A 24,182-nucleotide genomic window follows, 5' to 3' on the forward strand; every position below is an offset into this window, starting at 1 on the left:
CTCCTTCATATTTTCCTATTCTTAGGTACCACACATCTCCCACCCTTATCCTAATTTATCTACAGCTTCAAGTCTAAGTAAGAGTGCCTTGCTAGAAAGGACTCGTGAGTTCTAAGTTAAACAGACTGAAAAATGGCTTTTCCTCTTACCAGAGCATTATCATCAAACAGATATAAGTGGAATTGGGCTTTTGTATGAATTTTCCTAAAAACTAAATTTTCATCATTTTATAAGCAAATTCTGGACATTTAAAATTAGCTGAAACCAGAAAGTATTGTGTCTCTTCCTTTACTCCTTTCACCATGTTAAATAAACAAGTCTTCTTAGGGGCATTTTAAAACTGAAAGTATGATATCAAATTTAAAACATGACAACTCTATTCTATAGTCAAGTCATTTAACATTTGTTCTTAAGTTTTCTATGGATTTAGACTTCTGCACTTTATATTATATAGCTTCACATTTAAATATGTATTGTAAAATAATATTGAGGATAATATACTAAATAATATACTTTTAATCATGAGTTTTAGAAGTCATTAGAGTAATATTCTGGCTAAAGACTCAATTAATATATAATACTCTCAGATTATTCTAAAGTGAGCCTTCATTTTCTAGTTTTTATATTGGAAACTAAACCCAGAAGTATTTTATCACTGAGTCATATTCCCACTCTCACCACCCCCCTTTTGGAAATGGTCTTGCTAAGTTGACAGGGCTGGCCTTGATCTTGTGATCCTCTTGCCTTGGCTTCCCAAGTTGCTGGGATTACAGTTACGTGCCACTCTGCCCTGCTCTAAAGTGTGCCATCTTAAATCTCCCAAAGTATTTTCTTGCATTTATAAAAGGCACTTAAAAGAAAGAAAGAAGGATATACTATTATAAAACTCTCATATTACAAGTTTGAGATAATACCCAATGTTCTAAGCGCAATGGGCATTTTTATACTTTTAGTAAAAATACAAATTAGTGCAACATTTTTAGAGAGTCATTTGATAACTATCTAAATTAAATGTTCTAATGCAGTTCTTCAGCCATTCTACTTACAGGAATTTATTCTAAGATATATCTACACAAGCACACCAAGAGAGATGTACCGGAAGTTCACTGCAGCATCCTTTATAATAGTGATAAAATTGGAACTGAGTTACAATATTATTTTTTAAAATACCATATACCCCCCAAAAAGGCTGACAATGTATAGTTACCATCTCGTTCTCGTTCACTCTCAGGCCTTGCTCTGGGCCCTGTATCTGACCAGTCACCACGAAGTCTCAAACGCTTAACTGGAGGTTGTCGTAACTAAAAATTAACAATAAAAAGATTCTATGTAAGTCTAAAAGAAAGCTCATTTGCTCTCAACTCCCCGTGTCCCTGTGCTGGGACATTTGCTCTCAAACCCCAGGCCTATGCATGTTAGGGAAGTGCTTACCACTGAGCTGTACCCCCCCACCCTCAATTCACAAAGCATACTTTAAGTCTAACAGATTATTGCTGTCTTTTTACCTTCTTTATTCAGTACGGAAATGAGACGCCAAATCAAAATGAAACCCTGATATAAATGACATCAGTCTTTTGCAGTACTCATGATGGTAAACATCTGGTGATGCTGACAGTTTTTACTAAATCTCTTCAACCTAAAGTCTGAAGGTAACTTTGATATAATGTATGTGTGATTTCTACTCCTGCCTCCCTCACCTTCAAGCTGACAAAAGTAAGTGAACTGTGTGCCTCAGTCCGGCAGGTGAGTCTAGGTAACGCACACTCACCCAATGACAGGAGCTACTGTTTTCACTTAGTCTTGATAACTCACTCTCCAATTCCACCAGCATCTATATCAAAGATGTTTCACTCCTCAACTTTCTACTCCAACTTGCTGCCCTCATTTTTGGATAATAACTTTTCCTTCTACTTCAGAAAAACATAAAGAAAGCGCTGTAGAAATATGTATCTATTTCCTTAGCCTAAGACTATAAATTTCTCCTTTATCTACAACTTTGTAACTACTTCAAACCTTCCTCAAGGTAAGGATCACTTACTCTGTTTAAGCCTATTCTCTCCACTTGTGCTTTTTATTTCTCCAAATCCTCAAACTCACTTAAATAATAATCCTCTCTATTCTACATCTGTATGTCTCCTTTCACCTTGTTCTCTCAAATACACAAAACCCCCTCAATTTTATATTTCTCCCCAGCTACAGTTCTTTTTCCTGCTTTTAACTCTACTCTGAAGCTTCTTACGAAAAGTCTACATTCACTTCATCTATCATTCCCTCCTCAATACTGCAGTCAATGTTCCCACTGATTTCACTCTACCAAGATCACCAATGAAGGATGACTCGGCAAGTTCACAGATCTATGATAAAAGTGTTAACAATATGATTAATAATTAAGTGTCAGGTCAAATGGCACCTTTAAGTGACTACCTGACACATTCATTGCACCTGACACATCTGAGAACTCCTTTAACTTCTACATTTCTTAACATTTACATTGCAACACAAGTCACGTACCATAATGCTCAACATTTTATAAAGTCTACAATCTGAATGTATATTCACAAAGGTGTGCAACTATTGTCACTATCTAATTCCAGAACATGTTCATCATCCAAGAAAGAAACCTTATGCCCATTAGCAGCCAGTCCACACCTGTCAATTCAATTAGCTCCTAGAAACTGCTAATCTACTTTCTCTTTCTATTGATTTGTGTATTCTGGACACTTCATATAATAGGAATCATGCAACATAAGGTCTTGTGTACTTGGCTTCTTTCACTTAGCATAATGATTCCAAGATTTCTTTTTTCTTTTTTAAAAATACCTTTATTTTGTTTATTTATTTTTATGTGGTGCGGAGGATTGAACCCAGGGCCTTGCACATGCTAGGCGAGTGCTCAACTGCTGAGCCACAACCCTAGCCCCCGCAAGGTTTCTGACACAATATTTCATTCAATATTTCATTCCTTTCTATAGCTGAATAATATTCCATCCTATGAGTATAACATATTTTGTTTATCCATTCATCAGCTTATAAGACATTGATATTTCCACTTAGTGGCTATTCTAAATAATGGTGCCATTATTCATGAATAATAAATAACCAATATGTATGTCACAGGATAACTCATTAATTTTTTAGGCACTACTAACCTTTTCCAAAGCAGCTACACTATTTTACCTTCCCACCAGTAGAGTATAAGGGCTCCAACCTCTTCCCATCCTCACCAACTTGTTATTGTTTGTCTTTTTTTTTTTCCTTTTGGTTTTAGCTATCTTGATATGTGTGAAGTGATGCCTGACTCTGGTTTTGATTTGCACTTCCTTGATAACTAGATTTGCTGAATACCTCAGTATGTGCTCATTGGCCACTTACTTGTGTATTTTCTCTAGGGAAAAAAAAAAAAGTCTATTTAAATGCTTTACCCATTTTCGTAAAATTCTTTATACATTCTGGATTCTACAATCTAACCAGAGTTTTAATTTAGAAACATTTTCTCTCATTCTGTACTCTCTTTATTTTTATTTTATTCTTTCAAATAACAGTCAAGGGCTAGGGATGTAGATCATTCATAGAGCACTTGTCCAGCATGTGTTGGGCCCTGATATAATCGTTAGCACAAAGAAAAGAAAACAGACAAATAAATAAAATAACATTGATTCCCACCCCCCTCACGATTAAGGAGGTTTTATTTTAAAACCTTAGTGACAGCTTAATTGTAGATTTTCTGATTTCTCCTGGACACCAAACCAAGCAACAAGAATGGGGTGAAGTGGATTGCTAACATCTCCAGCAAATGAAACAAACAAAAAAAAAAGTACATCCCACAAAAGCCACATCATGCGAACGTATGGCAAAGAACAACTGAAAAATCATAAAATCTACATAGGAGACCTCAGGTTTATCTAGAACAGGGGAAGATCAGTGTGGCAACAGTCCAAAATCTCAATTATTCCCAAAAGAAGGCCTCACCCTTTGGAAGAACTATATGCAGAATATGCAAGCAAAGAACCACCATTATAATTTATTTTTAGAACAAAATCTTTTTTTTTTTGCATTACAAGAACAAAATCTTTTTTTAAAAAATAGTTTTTGGTTGTTGATGGACCTTTATTTTATTTATATGTGGTGCTGAGAATCGAACCCAGTGCCTCACACATGCTAGGCAAGTACTCTTCCACTAGCTACAACCCCAGCCCTAGAAGAAAATCTTTTCAAATTAAAAATAACAAGTCTGATATGGAGAAGGATATGCGAAATAACCTAGTCAAGAGTACTGAAATGGCACAACATTTATTCAGTCAGTAAACAAATATTTTTGATCACCTTTTATGTACTATTATAGATGTTAGAAAATTTCCTGTTCTAGATCTTGGAAAGAGTACTATTCCAGGGCTGAGGATGTGGCTCAAGCGGTAGCGCGCTTGCCTGGCGTGTGCGTGGCCCGGGTTCTATCCTTAGCACCACATACAAACAAAGATGTTGTGTCCGCCGATAACTAAAAAATGAATATTAAAAATCTCTCTCTCTCTCTCTCTCTCTCTAAACAAACAAACAAACAAAAGAGTACTATTCCAGATCCAGAAAAAAAACAATGAATAAAACAGAAAAAAATTCCCATTGTCATAGAATTTACTCTCCTCTTGAGCAGATTATGTCCCCTCAGAAGATGGTCACAGCAAAGACCTGATAAACACAGAGGTTTGGAAAACCCAGGTATGTGGGAAAGGAGCATTTTAGGGACAGCAAATATCAAAGCACAAAGGCAGAAGCATGCTCAGCCTGTCTGCTGCTAAGTAGGTGGATGTGGGTACAGCCAAGAGCAATAAGAGCAGAAATGTGCACTTTTAATATAAGGTCTTAAAGGACCTCAGCGTGGCTTTGCTGGGAGATGGGGAGCCACTGGCACACTGATCAGAAAAGCAACACGACATGGCCCATGTCTCAAAGATCACGAGGCTGCTGTGTAACTAAAGGACCCTGCAGGTGAACGTAGAAAGACTGGTTAGAAAGCCACGCAAATGATGGAGGAAAAAGACATTCATGCCTGTCATCATGGCAGTATGTGGTCGGGACGGTAAGCAATAGTCCTCTGGGATATATTTTCAGAGAAAGGCTGCCAATAACAGGAGAAAAGGAGAGAATGGATTCAAAAAAGAAGTCAGTCATCAGGCAGGGAAATGCCAAAAAGATACTGGAGGAAAAGAAGAAAGACGATAAAAAGAAAAAATGCAAAAAACTGAGGGAAAAAAATACAAAATATGAAATTCTTAGAAGGCATGAGGAAATAAAGAGGCCCCAACAAATTAAGAAATACACAAATATATGGAAACAAAGGAAAACAAATCAGAAACTATTATTCATGCTTTAAAAACTGCCTTTACTCATGTTTTCACTCAATTATTTTCTCCCTTTTTCTTCTTATACAGAATTTGTATAAGAAATAAATTGTATTTATAGATACAATTTTACTATTTGAGTTTTAGAATTCAATTTCTTATGTATTTATTTATATGCATACTTCACTGGATAACAAACTCCCTGAGTAAGGGCCATGCCTATGCAGTCCTCCTTAATTCTCCAGAGTAGAATGTAGAACTCTTGTGTACAGTAGGCACCCAATAAACCTTTGGTGAGTTAAGAATAGTTGGTCTCAACACTGCTGTCAGGGTTTAGTATAAAATTTGAAATTAACAGGAAGAATCATTAATTCTGTCTATATACATCCCTTAATCATTTACTCTGTTATAAGTATGATTGGTTTTTTTTATAATTTCACTCCAATTTTAGAATTGTTTTTCTTATTTAGTTAATTCAACAAAGACTACTGAGAAAAACATGTTGAGGAAAAGAACCTGTTCATGACCCAGCACCACTCACTGATGACACAAGTATCTTCAGGCCAAGGACTCTGGCAGTCAAGCCGGTCGACCCACTTATAAATCTGTGCACTTCCAACTCTCCCGTCATCTTACAGGTGCAAAGCTGACTGTAACTTACCCACATATTGCAAGGGGAAAGTTAGAAGCAATAACAGAATGACAGGGCAGATTCTGTGTTTTCAACAAGTCCAATAAACTCATAAATAGCTTTCATTAGCCATCATACATACCCTCCTTCTTTGTCAATTTTCTAACTCACACAATATACTTTCACATTTAAAATCCTAAAACAGATTTATAAAGAAATTAGAAAAACTGAGTTTAGCTGGGCACGGTGGTGCATGCCTGTAATCCCAGGGACTCAGGAGGCCAAGGCAGGAGGATTCAGAGATCAAACCCAGCCTCAGAAATTTAGTAAGGCCCTGAGCAACTCAGCGACACCTGTCTCTAATAAAATATATAGAAGGGCTGGGATATGATTTGGTGGTTAAGCACTCCTGGGTTCAATCCCTGGTGCAAACAACAATAACACTGAGTTTAGTTTTGCATCTCATAGGAATTGCAAAATTGTTACTGTTCAGTAACCTTTAAAATATGTTCCTAATGGGCACTGTGACAATACCTAAATCACTACTGATAAAAATCAATGTTTATTTCAAAAGACATTCACCAGCCAAACTATAGGGGGAATAGTTGGGACATTATAAAATACAAAATCCAAAGTGAAAAACAATATATGGAAAGAAATTTAACAAGGTTAAAGAAAACAATTTTATTTTTTAAAACGACTTCTTTTTTTTTTTAATGGACACAATATCGTTATTTTTTTTTTTTTTTTAAATGTGGTGCTGAGGATCGAACCCAGGGCCTCACACATGTGAGGCAAGCACTCTACCACCAAGCTACAACCCCAGCCCTTTTCATGTTTGAGACAGATTCTCACTAAGTTGTCCCAGCTGGCCTCATTCTCCCATGTCACCAGGAGGACAGGTATGCAACACATTTCCTGGCTTAAATATTTTATTAAAAAAAAAAAAACAAAAACTTTTCTCTAGAGTCACTTTCGCATTCATTAGCCCTGTACTTTCAGGTATGTTTTGTGTTCTTGTTCCCTAAACCCAAAGTACCTTATAAGTGATCCATGTATATATGTATGCATGTATGTTTGTGTGCATGTATTCGGCCTTTAAGCCTCAGAAATCACAGAATTAATATTTTCTTAACTGAATAAAGAATATGGTTTTGAGCAAACCTACCTCTTCACGTCTCTCTTCTGCAGAAGGAGTTTTAAGTTCTCGTGCTGTATCATCTTTTGGGTCAAAAAGATATATGTAGTCTGAAGAGTAACTAACGAGAATCTCTTGACCATCTTCACTGTAACACAGAGATGTCACTCTGCAGGACTTATTATTAAGATGGGAAGGAATAAAACGGGCAACCATTCCAGTAGTCCCTCGACCTGCATAATTCCCTAAGAAAAGAGGGTGTTATTTAAAACATCTTAAAATTCTTAACCTGAATTATGAAATATGTATTTACTGTAGCCATATAAATCTAAAGCTATCACATTTATTATCTAGAATAGGGCTGCTTTTTCAAGAGTTTATAACAAAAAAAGAATACCATATAAAGATAACATCTACAAAAAAAATTCATGATTATCTGGAATTCCAAATCATACAAATGTTTTGTTTAAATATCAAGTTATTTAATAAACTTGTTCATAATCATGGTTATACAAAGTCATCTTCCAAAAATTCCCCTCAAACTAAAATAACAAATTCTACAACAGGAAAATTACTTTCCTCTAGTAGCACATTAAGTAGCTTATGATTCCAATTTTAACAACTTCAGTAGCCTTTAATACAATTCAGTATGACAGGGAGGAACAACTGGTACTTTGTGGCCTAGAGGTCCAGGAATACTGACTTCCAAGAACCCCACAAAGCTATGTAAATGTGCACAATCAAGTGCTGTCCTGCTCAAAATTGCCAGTTGTTTCCCATCTGTTAAGAACAATAATTAGGGGCTGGGATTGTGGCTCAGTGGTAGAACGCTTGCCTAGCATGTGGGTTTGATCCTCAGCACCACGTAAAAAAAATTTTAATAAAATAAAGGTATTGTGTCCAACTATAACTAAATAATAATAATAATAATAATAATAATACCTACAATCTTATATTCTGTTACTACTGTAACCCCCAAATATGCCTACCCACACTGACAGGACATAGTTCAAAACAGGAGAGCTCTCATCTGGTATTTCCATTTCATAATCTATTAATACTAGCATCATTGTGCTGACATAGTCTTGCTGTCACCAGAAGTCTGTCAATATCAAACTTCTCCTGGTGGGGTACTTCATCATCTTCCATGAGTATTTAATGGAGTCAAAAGCAAACAAACAAACCCAAATAAATCTGCCCATGATGTTAAAAAAAAAAAAAAAAAAGACACTGTTGGTTTCTGCCCAAGAACAACTTTATTTTTCACACAGTTTAAAACATGTGAATATGTGTGTGTGTGTGTGTGTGTGTGTGTGTGTGTGTGTATTTGATACTCATGTTTATGTATGTATATGCTTAAAAGTAATTCTGGCCTTCCTTTATTGAGAAAATGCTAATGGAATTTGGCTTTCAATTGTTTATTCTAGTAGTGGTCTGATATCATGCTGGATGAGGAGAAAAAGCACTGGATTAGCCAGGTGCAGTGGTGCACGCCTGTAATCCTAGTGGCTCAGGAGGCTGAGAAAGGAGGATTTCGAGGTCTTGCCAGCCTCAGCAAAAGCGAAGCACTAAGCAACTCATACCCTGTCTCTCAATAAAATACAAAATGGGGCGGGGGATGGGGCTCAATGGTTGAGTGCCCCATGTTCACTTTCCAGCACCAAAACAACAACAAAAGAATGCTACAGCATCACTAATAGTACTTGAAGATAAGTAGGCAAAAATATATGCTATACAATAATAAATACCCAAGTCATCTTTCTTGCATCCTACTATGTTTAACATGGGTCCTCTTGACTGAAAAACAGCAGAGTACTCCTAAAATTCATGTTTACCCAGAACCTCAGAATGTAATCTTATTTGCAAACAGGGTCTTGGTTGATGTAATTATATGAAATGAATCATACTGGATTAGACAGACCCTAAATTCCATGTGGCTTGTGTCGTAAGAAAAGGGAAACCTGGACACAGGAAACCAGAGGAGAACAGAACATAAAGATGGAAACTGAGACTGAAGTGATACACCCGACAAACCAAGCAATGCCGAGAACTGGCAGCAATCACCAGAATCTAGAGGGGGGAGGCATGAACAGATTTTTCCTCGGTCTTCAACAGAAACAAAACATGAGACATCTTGATTCTAGATGTCCAGCTTCCAAAAATGTTAAGACAATAAATTTCTTTTAAGAGACTCATTATATGGTGATTTATTATGGCATTTTTGGGAAACTAATACATAAAGTGTTAAAGAATTTTTTTTTAAATGAAACTAAAAGTATCATCCCCAAAGGGTCTTAAAAACTTGATGCTTTTTTAGAAACACAATAATCTATATTATTTAACTATGTTGTATTTCTTAAAAGTTTATAACAAAAACTTTTAAAGATTTGTTCTTTGAAATGACAGTCCTTTATATTCTCTATTATCCCCCTACCTGTGGCTCTTGTGCCCAGCATTCGTCGATCATATATTCGTACTGAGCTATCCGAACAGCCAACAGCAAGATAATATGGTACTGGTGGACAAATAGCTACAGATGTGGCAGCACGGCGACAATTAATTAAAATGTCCTAAAAAAGATAAGACAATATCCAATACACATAGCTACACAGTAACAATGATACCATATTTAAAACATTTTCCCCTTAAATAAGAAAATAACCTTTCTCAGAAGTTCTAATAAAACCAGCAAAACAAAAAGAGGGGAAAAAGAGGTTTCCTTTTAATATATTTCTTAGGTTTCTATTAAAAATTACTTTCTAAACATTTGTACTATATGAAACCCCCCAAAAATAGTCAGTATTCCTTTTTAACAGTTTATGAATCTAAAGATCACTTTTTTCTTTACAGCTTGATAAGCAATTCCAAAACTGATTTCGACAGTACTGTAAAAACAATCAAAATAATAACAGAGAACACTAACCTTAGATTTTGAAAAACTAACACTATTTGGGTAATACAAAATATATTGTGAAGAGGGCAAATTAAAATGAGCCCAAATATACAAAACACTAAGCAATGACATCAGATCATATCAGCTGTTACAAAGAGAATAATTCAAGAAATTTACATTACTATAAGTGAAACCCCTTCCTTAAAAGCTAGCTATATTTCATATGATAATAATACTTATCTGATGTGTCTGCTAAACATTCCCATGCTCATGAACAATAAGCATGGATTTATAAATGTAAAATATTCATACACTACCTAGTAATGGATGGCTAAGCCATTAATACCATTAGAAATGCCTGGTCCACTTGAGAGTAAAGGTAGAAGTATGATCTGCTTTGCTTTTGTCTGAGAAGTGTTCATGATTACCTGAAACTCATAATATTTAACTATAATCCATTACTAATAAAATACAACAAAATATTCTGAATTGACTTTAAATTTCCAAAGTTTTCTCAAGTGGTAAAATCTTTTCTCCATACCAGCTGAAAATTGAAACAGCACATGAATAAATACAAACCCTTCTATAGAAAGATAGACCTTACTATAAAGGAACTTCTTACATCTATAGATGCATTAGAAAATATAAGTGCCATCACCTTAAAAATGTGTGTGTAAGGTACACTGTTGATTTCATACTACTTCGGCTAATGACTCTAGCTCTTTATTCAGGATAGCCACACTTTGTTAATTTACCTTAAACTTTACTTATTAACCTCAAAATATTATTATTACCCAGAAGAGATTTACCAGTGCCTTTCCTAATTCTGAGTTGTTAGTAGTTAATTCCTCTGGTTATTCTATTTCATTAAAATTTGGTTTAGAAAAGCACAACTAAATCCTCCTATAATAAAGTTTAAAAGAACTTGAAATAATAGATTTTAGTACCAAGCACATTTTTAAGAAACAGGTATTGCAAATGCTCCCACAGTCTGATACGTTAAGCTGAATTCTGCCTCCAGTTCCTATTTGCTTATGTATGTATATGCAAAAATACACACATACATATATGAAACCAAAACTGATTAAAATTTGTATATTTCAGATTTTTTCAATTTCTACTTCTTGTTTTCTATTATATTTTTCAAATACATTAACAATCTTTTCATTCCTAAACCATGTTAACTATGGTAACTTGTTCAGTTAGCAAACACTTAATTGTCTTACTAGCATTCTTGTTTGTGTTAACTTTCAGTAAACAGAAACTGCTTAACACTTCTTATTTTCATTTACTACTTCAAAACAATCGATGGCTAGGGATGCGGTTCAGTGGTAGAGTAAGTACTTGGCTAGCATGAACAAGGCCCAGGATTAAATTCCCAGTATTGGAAGGAGGGGAAAAAAAAATCCAAGAAAAAGCTATAGTGCTCTAACTAATGCTTTACAAATAACAACACTTGGAGTTAACAGTGTGGGCCAAAAGACTGAATGACTTCTCAGCGCTTATATAAGTTTAAAATAGTATTGAAAAGTCAAATATTGAAAATAATGCTATATCTTTTAGAGAAGTGAGCTAAATTTGAATGAACATGTTGACAGACTTTTTTCTTTCAAAAAATAACATAATTCTTGTTTTAAAAGATTGGGGGCTGGAGGGAAAATACTGAACTTACATAAGCTTTTATCACTGGTATTTTGATTAACCAAAATGGTCTACATGAGTAAATCAGAGATATTGACAAATTCTCCAAGTTTCAATACTAGAGTATATACTAAATAATTATACAAATTGTCACACACACACACACACACACACACACACACACCAGGGATGAACCCAGGGGTGCTTAACCACTGAGCAACATTTTCAGCCCTTTTTATTTCTTATTTTGTGGTAGGGCTTGCTAAGTTACCTAGGGCCTTGCTAAATTTTTGAAGGTAGCTTTGGACCTGCAATCCTACTGCATCAGCCTCCTGAGCCACTGGGATTACAGGCATGCCCCACGAAGTCCAGTTAACAAATATAAGTTCTTCAACTTCATTAAAAATACCTTATTTAAGAAATTTTATATTGAAGATATTAGAGAAATGTTTTAAAGTTCACCCTGAATCACCCAAAGATAAATTATTGTGCAAATGTAATTATAACCATAACTTTTCTTCATCATTTCTACAAAAACTAGATTCTTACATCTTTGCAATCTTCTTTTGTGCAGCTAGTTTTGATGCGTGTGTCAAACCACCTAACAGTTCCGTCTTCACCACAAGAGAGGAAAGTGTAAGGGTCATTGGGTACAGTCATGATCTGAAGACAGAAATGGAAATACAGAAAACCTTATTGAACATTGAAACAGGTGGCTTCAAAACATACTGCTATTATTTCATGAAACAATTAAGTTAAAAGCATTAAGTTAAAATTCATTCATTTTAACTAATTATGACTTACCTACACCATGAATCAGAATAATACACTTTAGACAGAAAGTTAATATAATAAAGCTTTTATCAACTTTGATAATACTCTCCAGCTTCAAAGATTCTCCACTAGCTAACTAGTTCAAACAATTCCAAAACTAATTTTTTTTTGGGGGGGGGGGTAAAGAGAGAGAGAGAGAGAGAGAGAGAGAGAGAGAGAATGAATTTTAATATTTATTTTTTAGTTTTCGGCGGACACAACATCTTTGTTTGTATGTGGTACTGAGGATCGAACCCGGGCCGCTTGCATGCCAGGCGAGCGCGCTACTGCTTGAGCCACATCCCCAGGCCCTCCAAAACTAATTTTTATGTCTTTTTCTAATAAAATTATCATTATATTATAAGTATATGATAAATGTTCTCTCTGATGCTAAAAAAATTACTGGGGAAATGCTGAAATAATTAATGCTGATAAACTGAACTCTCAAAAAGAATCTTAAATAGTGTGACAGTTACACAACAACATTAATGGCACTGTACTATACACTAAAAATGGCTACCATGAAGAATATTATATTATATGTATTTCACCACAATAAAAACGTTTTCAAAAAGTTAAGAATAATTTAGATGTTCCTATAACCACTTCTAACTTAACTATGACAATAATGTAAGTTAATGTCCTCTGTGAAGTCTACGCAGAAAATTCCCCTTTCCCTCCATATCTAGAAATACATACTATCAATCTTGGGTATTCAGCATTCCCATACACGGAAGATATTTCTCTGTTTTAAACACTGTGTACACAAAAATGTGTTAAACTCATTAATGCATCAAAAATACAAATTAGCACCACTTGGAAATACTACAACATACCACCAGTACAGCCAAAATGAAAGAGACAGAAAAAACTGAGTATTGATGTGTATATGGAGAAACTGGAAAAATCAACACTGTTAATAGAAGTACAAAAGGGTACAGAAATAAATACACACACACACACACACACACACACACACAATGGAAAACCATATGTCAATATCAATTAAAGGTTGTTCATATGCCTCTCTTGTAACCTAGCAATTCCACTAAAAATAAATGTCTGCACAGAACCACTTAAAGATACGCACTAGAATGTTCATAGTAACACTGTTCAAATTACTCAAATGATTGAAACAAACTGAATTACCCAACAACAGAATGGGAACAGTAACTATAATCTATTTCTAAAATAAAATACTACATAAGCAATAAAAATGAACAAATCTGGGCTGGGGATATAGCTCAGTTGGGAGAGTGCTTGCCTTGCATGCACAAGACACTGGGTTCAATCCCTAGCACCATTAATAAAAAAAACCCCAAAAACTAAAAAAACAAATCATCACTATCATCATCAAAAAGGATGAATCTCAAAGCTTTGTGAAAGAAGCCAGACACAAAAATAACAGTTTTTTAAACAACAGAGCCAGGAATGGGATGCGGCTCAGTGGCAGAATGTCTGCCTAACATGCATGATACTCAAGTTCAATCCCAAGCACCAAGAGAAAAAGGAAAAAGGCCAAAAAAAAAGAAAATGAAAGAAAGAAAAAATCCATCCTGTTTTCATTTCTATAAAGATCAAAAACAGAAAATCAAAGGTGTGTTAAAACTTAAAAATTTAGAGGTTTAGAGGTCAGGATGAGGGGGCTTCTGGCATGCTACATGTTCTACAGTTCTAGGTGACAGTTACATGAACAGATTTGTTTTGTGATAATTCAAATTCACTGAGCAATATATTTAGATTTTTTTTTAATTTTCTTTTTTTATAGGGCTGGGGCTGTGGCTCAGTGGCAGAGCCCTTGCCTAGCATGTGTGAGGAGTTCAATCATTAGTACTGCATAAAAATTAACAAAGGTATGCTGTCCATACACAACTACAAAAAAATTTTTTAAAATATTTTTTTAGTGTTGATGGACCTTTTTTTAATTCATTTCTATGCAGTGCTGAGAGTCAAAGCAGTACTTCACACATGCTAGGCAAGTGCTCTACCACTGAGCCACAACTCCAGCTCCCTATATTTACGATTTATGTGCCTGAGGATCAAACCCAGTGCCTCACACATGCTAGGCAACCCCTCTACCACTGAGCTACAACCACAGCCCCTCAATTTCAAAAATTCAGAACAATGGATAGAAGAAGGACTAATATACAGCTAATCAAAATTCCAGCACAAAGTAAATAAAATAATGAAGAAGTAATGACCAAAGACTTATTATTGACTACAAATTTCCCATATTATTGAAGATGCCAATTTATGACATGAGAACATCAATAAATCCCTAGTATGGGGGGAAAATTCCATACTAAGATACATGGTTGTGACATACAAAAGAAGAACTAGCCAAAAAAAAAAAAAAAAAAGGAACTGGAAATAGTTAAAAAAAGTAAGAGAGAGAGAACACCTATAAAGGAAGCACAATTAGATTGAAAGCTAACTTTGTGACCTCAAACAATGAAACTCAGAACACTAAGGCTATCACCTGGAACAGAATAACATCAAACAAAGGTGGCACTTGGAAAAGCTGCCTTTCAAGAGCTGGTATTGGGGGTGAGGAGGAGAAAGAGGACATTTTCCAACAAATAACAGAAAAGAAAAGGAAATCAAAATCATTTTTTATCAAAAAAGTACCAGTAAAGGTACTGCCAAATGGTTTACTTTAAAGAACAAAAAGATCAGGAATGATGAGTCAAAGGTATTTATCTTGTAAATACAGAGGTAAACCTAAACACTGACTAGTGAACAATGATATTGTCTACTTCATGAAAGAAAACAGAATATAACCAAGTTCTGAACAATATAATTATTTAAAATTAGACAAGAGCTATTTTACAGTCCTTCATTTAGGAGAAGTATGAAGATACTGACTTTAGGCTTTGTCAAATATTCCTGTGAAACCAAACGAGGCAACCTCCAGAATAAAAGACATGCATGTCCACCTTTCAAGCAAGTAGCAGAACAAAACAGACAAAAGGAAAGACCTCCAAGCACTTTGAAAAGTGGATGAAAAAAGGAGATGCCATCAATAGAGGAAAACTGGAAAACACACACAGAGTAGGCGTATGGCTCAGTGGTAGAGTACTTGCCCAGCACATGCAAGGCCCTGTGTTCAAGTCCCAGCCCCACAAAAACAAAACAAAGCCCAAACAGTAAGACACATAAATAGACCCAAATGTATCAGTATTCACCATAATTTTAAGTTGACTAAAATTTCCAAAGATGGGTCAAAATTTTGAGAATGGGTAAGAAACAAAACCCAGTTCCCTGTTATTGATATAAGCAGACACTAAAACATAATACAAAAGAATTGAAATTCAAATGATGGAAAGCAAACATTTTAAAAGTGCACTAGGTGCTGTGAGCGATATTTCTGAACTAAATTAACAAGTAAAAACTGAGTCATAAATCACTCTACCTCATTCAGTTCAGCTCAAGGTTTGAGCTTATAAACAGATACTCCACAAATCTCTCCCTCTTTTTTTTTTTTTTTTTTCTTTTTTGGCCTACTAGTATTTCTTCTAATGTGAAAATTTGATAAATGCTACGATCTTGATATATAGTTCTCTGAATTCCAGGATTTCATGTGTTTGAATTTAATCCCCATTCTGAGTAGTAAGAGGGTAGAAATTTAGTTCCAACCATGACTGTTAGAGGTAGAGGTATTAGAGAGGTATAAATGGGATTAGATCAGGCCATTAAGATGCAACCCCAATTGAGTGCTGGTGGTTTTATAAGACCAGAATACCCATGCACATATGTGTATGCAAGTGTTCCCTGTCTACTGCCATATGATAACCTGCAGTGTCTCAGGACTCTGCCAGAAAGGCAGCACCTCCAAATATACAACCATCAGTCAAGTAAAATTCTTTTCTTTATAATCTACCCAGTGTTATTAGCAACAGAAACAAACGTACACAGTAAGTATGCTACCAATGACTTTACAAAAGCACATGATAAAAAGTATTTGAGAGGTTAAAACCTAATGCAGAGCCATGTAGCACAGTAACAGAGGCAACCTTAAAGTGCTGGCATCTGTTTCCTTAAAGTATGTTTGCTCTAAGCAATTACAAACCATCTCATAAGACTATTACGTGCATCTTATTTCTTAACTTTATCCAAAGTCTATCAAGATAAATTTTCTCAAATGCTTGCCAAATTCTAATCTTTCATGAATGTGTACCTATATATACACATCTATATGTGCATATACATACACACACATATCACATTCTTATTCAAAAACATACATTTCCACAGATAGAATGGATATCCTAACTGTACCTCATATGTAGTTCCATAATGGCATGTAAACTGGCATTGTCTGTTGGTTTCGGCATCTTGCTCAACATTTGTATAAAATATTACTCCATCTCCAGAACAGGATACAATCTGCTTATCATTTGTGCATGGTAAGAACTTTGCACTAAATATATTTGCTCGATGCCCTGAACGAATTGTCGTCAAAACCTAAAACACACAGAAAAAGTAGTTGTAATTAATTTTTCTAGGAAGAAATTCATATTTAATATAATCACAAGTAATAAATTCTCATTAACATTCTCATCTCAACAAAAGATTATCCTTTAATTCCCAACTATCATAATTAGAATCAGAATCTCACATATTTTTCCCTCTGAGATGGGAAGACTGCCTATCATCAATGCAAACAGCGCCATGAAAAGCAAATGTGCATTTTCCACTTACATGGTTTACTTCACTCAATCATAAAACTACTAAGAAAGAACTATTTGGACTGACTTTTGATATTGATGGGATGCTGGATGATTAAGTTATTCCCTTTTAGGATAAACAAACTGAATTTAAATGACTCATATTGTCAAAGTAAAAAAATGGTTCAGATGAGGATATAGCAGAAGTTCCAATAACTTACTTATATTATGAAGACCACAATTATTGTAACAGATATAAAGTTTAAAATTAGTACTTTAATATATTTAACATACACTGCGAATAAAGGATAAATTCCCCTAGCAGTAAAATTTGGAAGGAAAAAAAACCAACAAGACCTGATTTTTTTTTTTCCTCAAAGATGGGCAAAAGATCTAAATCGAAAATCTGCAGATACACAAATAACCCTTGAAAAAATACTCTTTTCGTAAGAGAAATGCAAATTAAAATTACACAAAGATACTAATTCTCTCTTAACAGAACTTGTCAAAAATTCAAAAGCTTGATAAGTGAGCCTGTGGAAAACAGGTTCTTAACCATGGCTAGTGGGGTGCTAAATGGTACACCCCCAGTGGGGAGAAATTAGGAAACTCAAAGCACTAAGTGTACCTCAAAATCTCTCTCTCTCTCTCTCACACACACACATACACACACACTCACACAGTTACTTATTGAATTTTATTTTCAATAGAAAAAACAAGAAACTAGTTGAATAAACAGGTATATTTCCACAATGGGTAGACAATGATGTACAAGGTAAACAGGAGCATCTGCTGTGACTGTGAAAAAACCGGGGAAAACAAAACAACAGAGCTTGGTTTTGTCCCATGGAATAAATTTGTGATAATTTGAGCATCCCCCACCCCCACCCCCCCAAAAAATCATTAATAAATCATAACACATTGAAAAAATTAAAATCTGTTAAGTCCATAGTTGCTTTTTTTTTTTTAGTTAAAGGTGACAGGAACAAAAATGTTCTATTTACAGAATGCTGCTCTAGGTTGAACTCTGATGTCTTCCAAAGGCCCATGTGTGAGAGTGGAGCTACTGGGAAGTGGTAGCACCTTCCACAGGTGGGCCTTTTGGAGGTCCTCAGTTCCCCGACAGCGTGTCTCTTAAAGACTATTGTAGACCCTGGTCTGTAATTTCTCTTCTCAACTTCTTGGTTATGAAGTTAAGAAAGAGGCTTTGCTCTTCCACATGCTCACCATAACATGCCTTGTCAGAGGTCTAAACAACCATGAAAAGAAATCTCCAAAACTGTAAGACAAAATAAACCTTTTCTTTGTATAAGTTGTTTATCTCAAGTAATCACTCACAATGGCAGAAAGCTAACCAATACAAATATAAACTAATAAATGTAGAAGGCCATGCTTGGGAGTATAGTTAAGTGATAGTGTTTTGTCTATCATGTATGAGGCCCAGGGTTCAATTCCCTTCCTAATTAAATAAATAAATAGAAGGAATGACAATTTTTAAAATTGCTCTTTCATAAAAATTGATTCAGATAGGAGTCATCAAATGAAAACTGCCAAATGAAAGGCCTGGGAAAGAATATTCACATAGTTTCAATAAACCATCTCACAGGATAGCTATTAGTTTCAAAGGGTAACTCAATGGAGGAATCAAATCTAACATCACCAATAAGAGGTCAAGCCAATGATATATACCACCTGTGGGAGATTCTCAACAAAAATATTTACTCTGAATCTACTCATGAAGATCAACCAAAAAATCCAAATTGAGAAAGATACTATAAAAGAACTAACCTGCCATTGATGTCATGATAAAAATAGAAAAATTAATGTGAAGTCCTTGAAATAAGATAGATATCACAGTCTTTAACCCTGTTGACACATTAGGGTGGTTTATAGTAGTAGCTATGTGTAAGTCATTCATACGGCCATAACTCCTTAGTCTAAGGTTTTCAAGTAGCTAACTTCCTGTAAGTCACTCATATATTATAGTCTGTAAAACTGGTGGTATTAAATATTTTCACCAATAAAGAAAGTTGTATATATCCTATTTATGCGAAATCAAGAACTAAGCACCAATAAAAATCAAAACATGATTATAATTAAAACTCAGTATGATGTCACAGTTTATTTAATCAGATTATAATCTAGTTACCATAAACTGATAAAATCATTTCTTAAACTACTCGGCTTATGAGTAGGTTCTGTGAACCTATATAAGCAAATTTCGAAGTAAATTATACCTTGAAAGATCCAGCTAGAACAGCCAGCCAGGCCCGTTCATATACCACTATCTAACCTAAATAAATAAACAAAAATTTTTCACAAGGCAGAGAGCAACAGAAATATAAAATATTTATCTTAGAAAAGATTTTAGACATGAAATTGTGATTCTTAATTTATGTAAAAGGAAAATGGTTTGGAAAACTTAAATAACTTGGCACGAGTGATAGAAAACTAACACAAGCCTACATATACCATTATACTAATAATAATGCAATTAAAAATTACCATGGAACTCTTCTTCATTCAGAGACCTAAACATTAATGAAATAAAGCTCATGCTGAAGTAGTACCAAAAAAGACACACTGGTACAACTACTGTGCCACGTATCAAATTACTGCCTCAACTCCAAATTTACCTTTTATTTCTACAGACTACACAGTGGATCTGGCCCAGTTAAGTGTGTTTCCTTTTTAAGTTGGCATAATGTAAGCTCTGATAACAGGAAGCTCTGGAAGGATGTTACAGGGAGAGGAGTTCCTCTCCTTTCCTGATGTCCTCCCCTGAGCCGGCTCTGAGACATGCACAGGTTCCACAGTGCCCGAAACAGTGTGGAAAGCTGCAGGGTGGTCAGCTATGACAAGCTCCCACATGAACTCTGCAGTACCTAGCAGACACCTGCGTCTCCTGCAATACCATCTCCCCAAGTCTGAGACAGGCTGTAGGACAGTGCCCTAGAGGAGGTATTCCAACAAGTTCCAAGGGAACGCCCCCTAATTCCACTAGCACAGCATTACAGCAACTGCTCTGCCACCCAATGAGCCTTATCATGCCCTTTCCAACAAACGTCCAGACGTTAGCACTAGAGAGAGGGGGCATTTCTTTAAGTAGTTTATCTCAGCGGTTGCTCACTATATCTGTTATTTCTGTAATATTTTCAAATCTTTTAAACATTTCAATAGACAAGCCCTTATTATTCTGATCCCGTTTTATTGGTAATAATTCTTCATATTAAAGTTTCCCTGTTGAAATTACTATGTGATTGTTCTGGGTCTACAACTGCTACCACCCATCATTTTAGTTGGGAAAAGAAAATAAAGAGAGATACATTTTCAGAATTATTAAAAGAATAGACGTTTAAAAATACATGGCATTGGGGGCTGGGGCTATAGCTCAGTTGGTAGAGTGCTTGTCTTGCATGCACAAGGCCCTGGGTTCGAGCCCCAGCACCAAAAAAACACAAAAAAAACTAACAACAACTACAAAAAGATATGACATTGGAAATTTAATAAAAATGACCCCCCAAAACAAAAACAAAATAACAAAAAGCTGAGAGGCAGCTGGGAAATATACAGTCAGCAATTCCTATCCATGGTTCCACATTTGCAGATACAACCAACCACAGACCAAAAAAAGTTTTGTCTCTACACTAATCATGTACTGATTTCATCATTATTCTCTATAAGCAACATATAGTACAAGAACAATTTACATAACTTTTATATTTATTAGGTATTATAAGTAACCCAGAAATGACTTAAAAGTACATGGGAACATGTGTGTGGAATTATATGCAAATACTATCCATTTCATTATATAAGAGAATTGAACATCCACAGATTTTTATATGCACAGAGATCCTGGAACGAATTTCGCATGGCACAACTATATTCCTATTCTTAACCAGAACTTTAAATGGTTCTAAATGCTGAAGATCTTACAAACTTTTAAAATAACTGTTTATAGATGAATGGATAAGAAGAATGTGGCATATATACACAATGAAATATTACTCAGCAATAAAAGAGAATAAAATCATGGCATTTGCAGGTAAATGGATGGAGTTAGAGAAGATAACACTGAGTTATCCCATAAAAACAAATGCCAAATGTTTTCTCTGATATAAGGAGGCTGATTCATAGTGGGGTTAGGAGGGGTAGCATGGGAGAACAGACGAACTCTAAATAGGGAAGAGAAGTAGGAAGGGAGAGAAGGGTCATGGGATTTGAAATGATGGTGGAATGTGATGGACATTATTATCCAAAGTACATGTATGAAGACATAAATTGGTGTGAACATACTTTATAAACAACCAGAAATAAGAAAAATTATGTTCTACATGTGTAATGCTTTCCACTGTCATACATAAACTTAAAAAATATTAAAATTAAAAAATAACTGTTTAGCCACAAATAAAATTGATTTCCCTTTGTAAACGGAACAGGGAGTCTAAAAAAATGTCACACAAATGCTTTTTACTAAAACCAGTCAGCTGTTTATATCTTATCAGTAGTTATGTTTTCTTATTCTTGAAAATTGAACATTCTTTTGTTATTTTAATGTTATATATGACAATAGAACACATTATAATTCATATTACACATATAGAGAACAATTTTACATATCTCTGGTTGTACACAAAGTAGAGTCACATCCTTCATGTCTTCATGTATTTACTTAGGGTCACGATGCCCATCGCATTCCACCATCTTTCCTACTCCTCTGCCCTCTCCCTTCTCCTCCCTCCCCTTTCCCCTTTGCCCTATCTAGAGTTCATTTAATCTTCCCATCACCCCCACTGCAGCATATTATGAATCAGCATCCTTAAGTCAGAGAAACCATTCGGCATTTGGTTTTTGGGGATTGGCTAATTTCACTTAGCATTATATTCTCCAGCTCCATCCATTTCCCTGCAAATGCCATGATTTTATTCTTTTCAATGCTGAATAATATTCCATTGTGTATATATATCACATTTTCTTTATCCATTCATCTACTGAAGGGCATCTAGGTTGGTTCCACAGTTTAGCTGTTGTGAATTGTGCTGTGTCCCTGTAGTATGCTGTTTTGAAGTCCTTTGGGGACATAGCTGGGTCAAATGGTGGTTCCATTCCCAGTTTTCCAAGAAATCTTCATACTGCTTTCCATATTGGCTGCACTATTTTGCAATCCCACCAGCAGTGTATGAGTGGGCCTTTTCCCCACCATCCTCGCAAGCACTTATTATTTGTTTGTATCCTTAATACCTGCCATTCTGACTGGAGTGAGATGAAATCCTAGAATAGTTTTGATTTGCATTTCTATAATTGCTAGAGATATTGAACACTTTTTCATATATTTGACTGATTGTATATCTTCTTCTGAGAAGTGTCTGTTCAGTTCCTTGGCCCATTTATTGATTGGGTTGTTTTTTAGGTGTTAAGATTTTTTAGTTCTTTACATCTTCTAGAGATAGTGCTTTGACCAGCATGTGCTAAGAATTTGTTCCCAATTAGTAGGCTCTCTATTCAACTCACAGATTGTTTCTTTTGCGGAGAAGAAGCTTTTTAGTCTGAATCTATCCCATTTATTGATTCTTGTTATTAATTCTTGCGCTATGAGTCTTATAAAAGAAGTTGGGGCCTAATCCCACATGATGGAGATTTGGACCTACTTTTTCTTCTAATAGACACAGTGTCTCTGGTTTAATTCCTAGGTCCTTGATCCACTTTGAGTTTTGTGCATGATGAAAGAGAGAAGTTTAATTTCATTTTGTTGCACACAGATTTCCAATTTTCCCAGCACCATTTGTTGAAGAGGCTATCTTTTCTCCAATGTACATTTTTGGCAACTTTGTCTAATATAGACAATATAATTATATTAGGTGGGTTAGTCTCTGTGTCCTCTATTCTGTACACTGGTCTACAAGTCTATTTTGGTACCAATACTATGCTGTTTTTGTTATTATTACCCTGTAGTATAGATTAAGGTCTGGTATCATGATGCTTCATTTTTCTTGCTAAGGATTGCTTTAGCTGTCCTGGGTCTCTTTTCCAGAAGAATTTCATGACTGCCTTTTCTATTTCTATGAGGAATGTCATTCGAATTTTGATTGGAATTGCATTAAATCTGCATAGTGCTTTTTGTAGTGTGGTCATTTTGACAATATTAATTCTGCCTATAAAAGAACAAGGGAGATATTTCCATATTCTAAGGTCTTCTTTAATTTCTTTCTTTAGCGTTCTGTAGTTTTCATTGTAGAGGTCTTTCACCTCTTTTGTTAAGTTGATTGCCAACTATTTTATTTTTTAAAGGCTATCGTAAATAGGGTAGTTTTCCTTGTTTCCTTTTCAGAGGATTTGTCACTAATATACAGAAATGCATTTGATTTATGGGTATTGATTTTGTATCCTGCTACTTTGCTGAATTCATTTACTAGTTCTAGAAGTTTTCTGATGGAATTTTTTGGGTTTTCTAGGTATAGAATCATATTGTCAGCAAATAGCACTAATTTGAGTTCTTCTTTACCTATCCATATGCCTTGAATTTCTTTCGCCTAATTGCTCTGGCCAGTGTTTCAAGAACTATGTTAGATAGAAGTGGTGAAAGAGGGCATACCTGTCTTATTCCAGTTTTTAGAGGAAATGCTTTCAATTTTTCTCTATTTAGAATGATGTTGCCCTGGGTCTTAGCATAGCTTTCTTTTACGATGTTGAGATATGTTCCTGTTATCCCTAATTTTTCTAGTGTTTTGAACATGAAAGGGTGCTGTGTTTTGTCAAATGCTTTTTCCTGTATCTATTGAGATGAGCATATGGTTCTTATCTTTTAAGTCTATTGATGTGATGAATTACACGTATTGACTTCTGCATGTTGATCCAACCTTGTATCTTTGGGATGAACCCCACTTGATCATGGTACACTATCTTTCGATGTTTTTGTGTTTTAAGCAAATTGAACATTCTTAAGTAGTAGTAGTAATTAAAATAAGCTACCTGAGAATTAGTGACATGACAGTGAGTTGACTATTATCTAAAAAGTTTTAAATACTATTAAATTTTTAAAAGATTAAATTTCAACTAAAAG

The 24,182-nt window shown here is 35.0% G+C and overlaps 1 protein-coding gene across 5 annotated transcripts in view; it reads right to left on the bottom strand.

Moving 5' to 3' along the window:
- Dcaf6 (DDB1 and CUL4 associated factor 6) overlaps positions 1–24,182 on the bottom strand; it is a 110,154-nt gene that overhangs the window by 60,449 nt on the left and 25,523 nt on the right. For all 5 annotated transcript variants that reach the window (XM_076873003.2, XM_076873000.2, XM_076873002.2 and 2 more), the window contains exons 4-8: positions 16,731–16,916; positions 12,189–12,302; positions 9,540–9,675; positions 7,136–7,350; positions 1,208–1,301 (exon numbers count right to left, since the gene is read on the bottom strand). In XM_076873003.2, coding sequence (XP_076729118.1) covers positions 1,208–1,301; positions 7,136–7,350; positions 9,540–9,675; positions 12,189–12,302; positions 16,731–16,916 — 745 coding nt within the window. The remainder of the gene's footprint in view (positions 1–1,207; positions 1,302–7,135; positions 7,351–9,539; positions 9,676–12,188; positions 12,303–16,730; positions 16,917–24,182) is intronic.

Source organism: Callospermophilus lateralis, chromosome 13 (genome assembly GCF_048772815.1).
Source record: "Callospermophilus lateralis isolate mCalLat2 chromosome 13, mCalLat2.hap1, whole genome shotgun sequence".
Classification (NCBI taxonomy): domain Eukaryota; kingdom Metazoa; phylum Chordata; class Mammalia; order Rodentia; family Sciuridae; genus Callospermophilus; species Callospermophilus lateralis.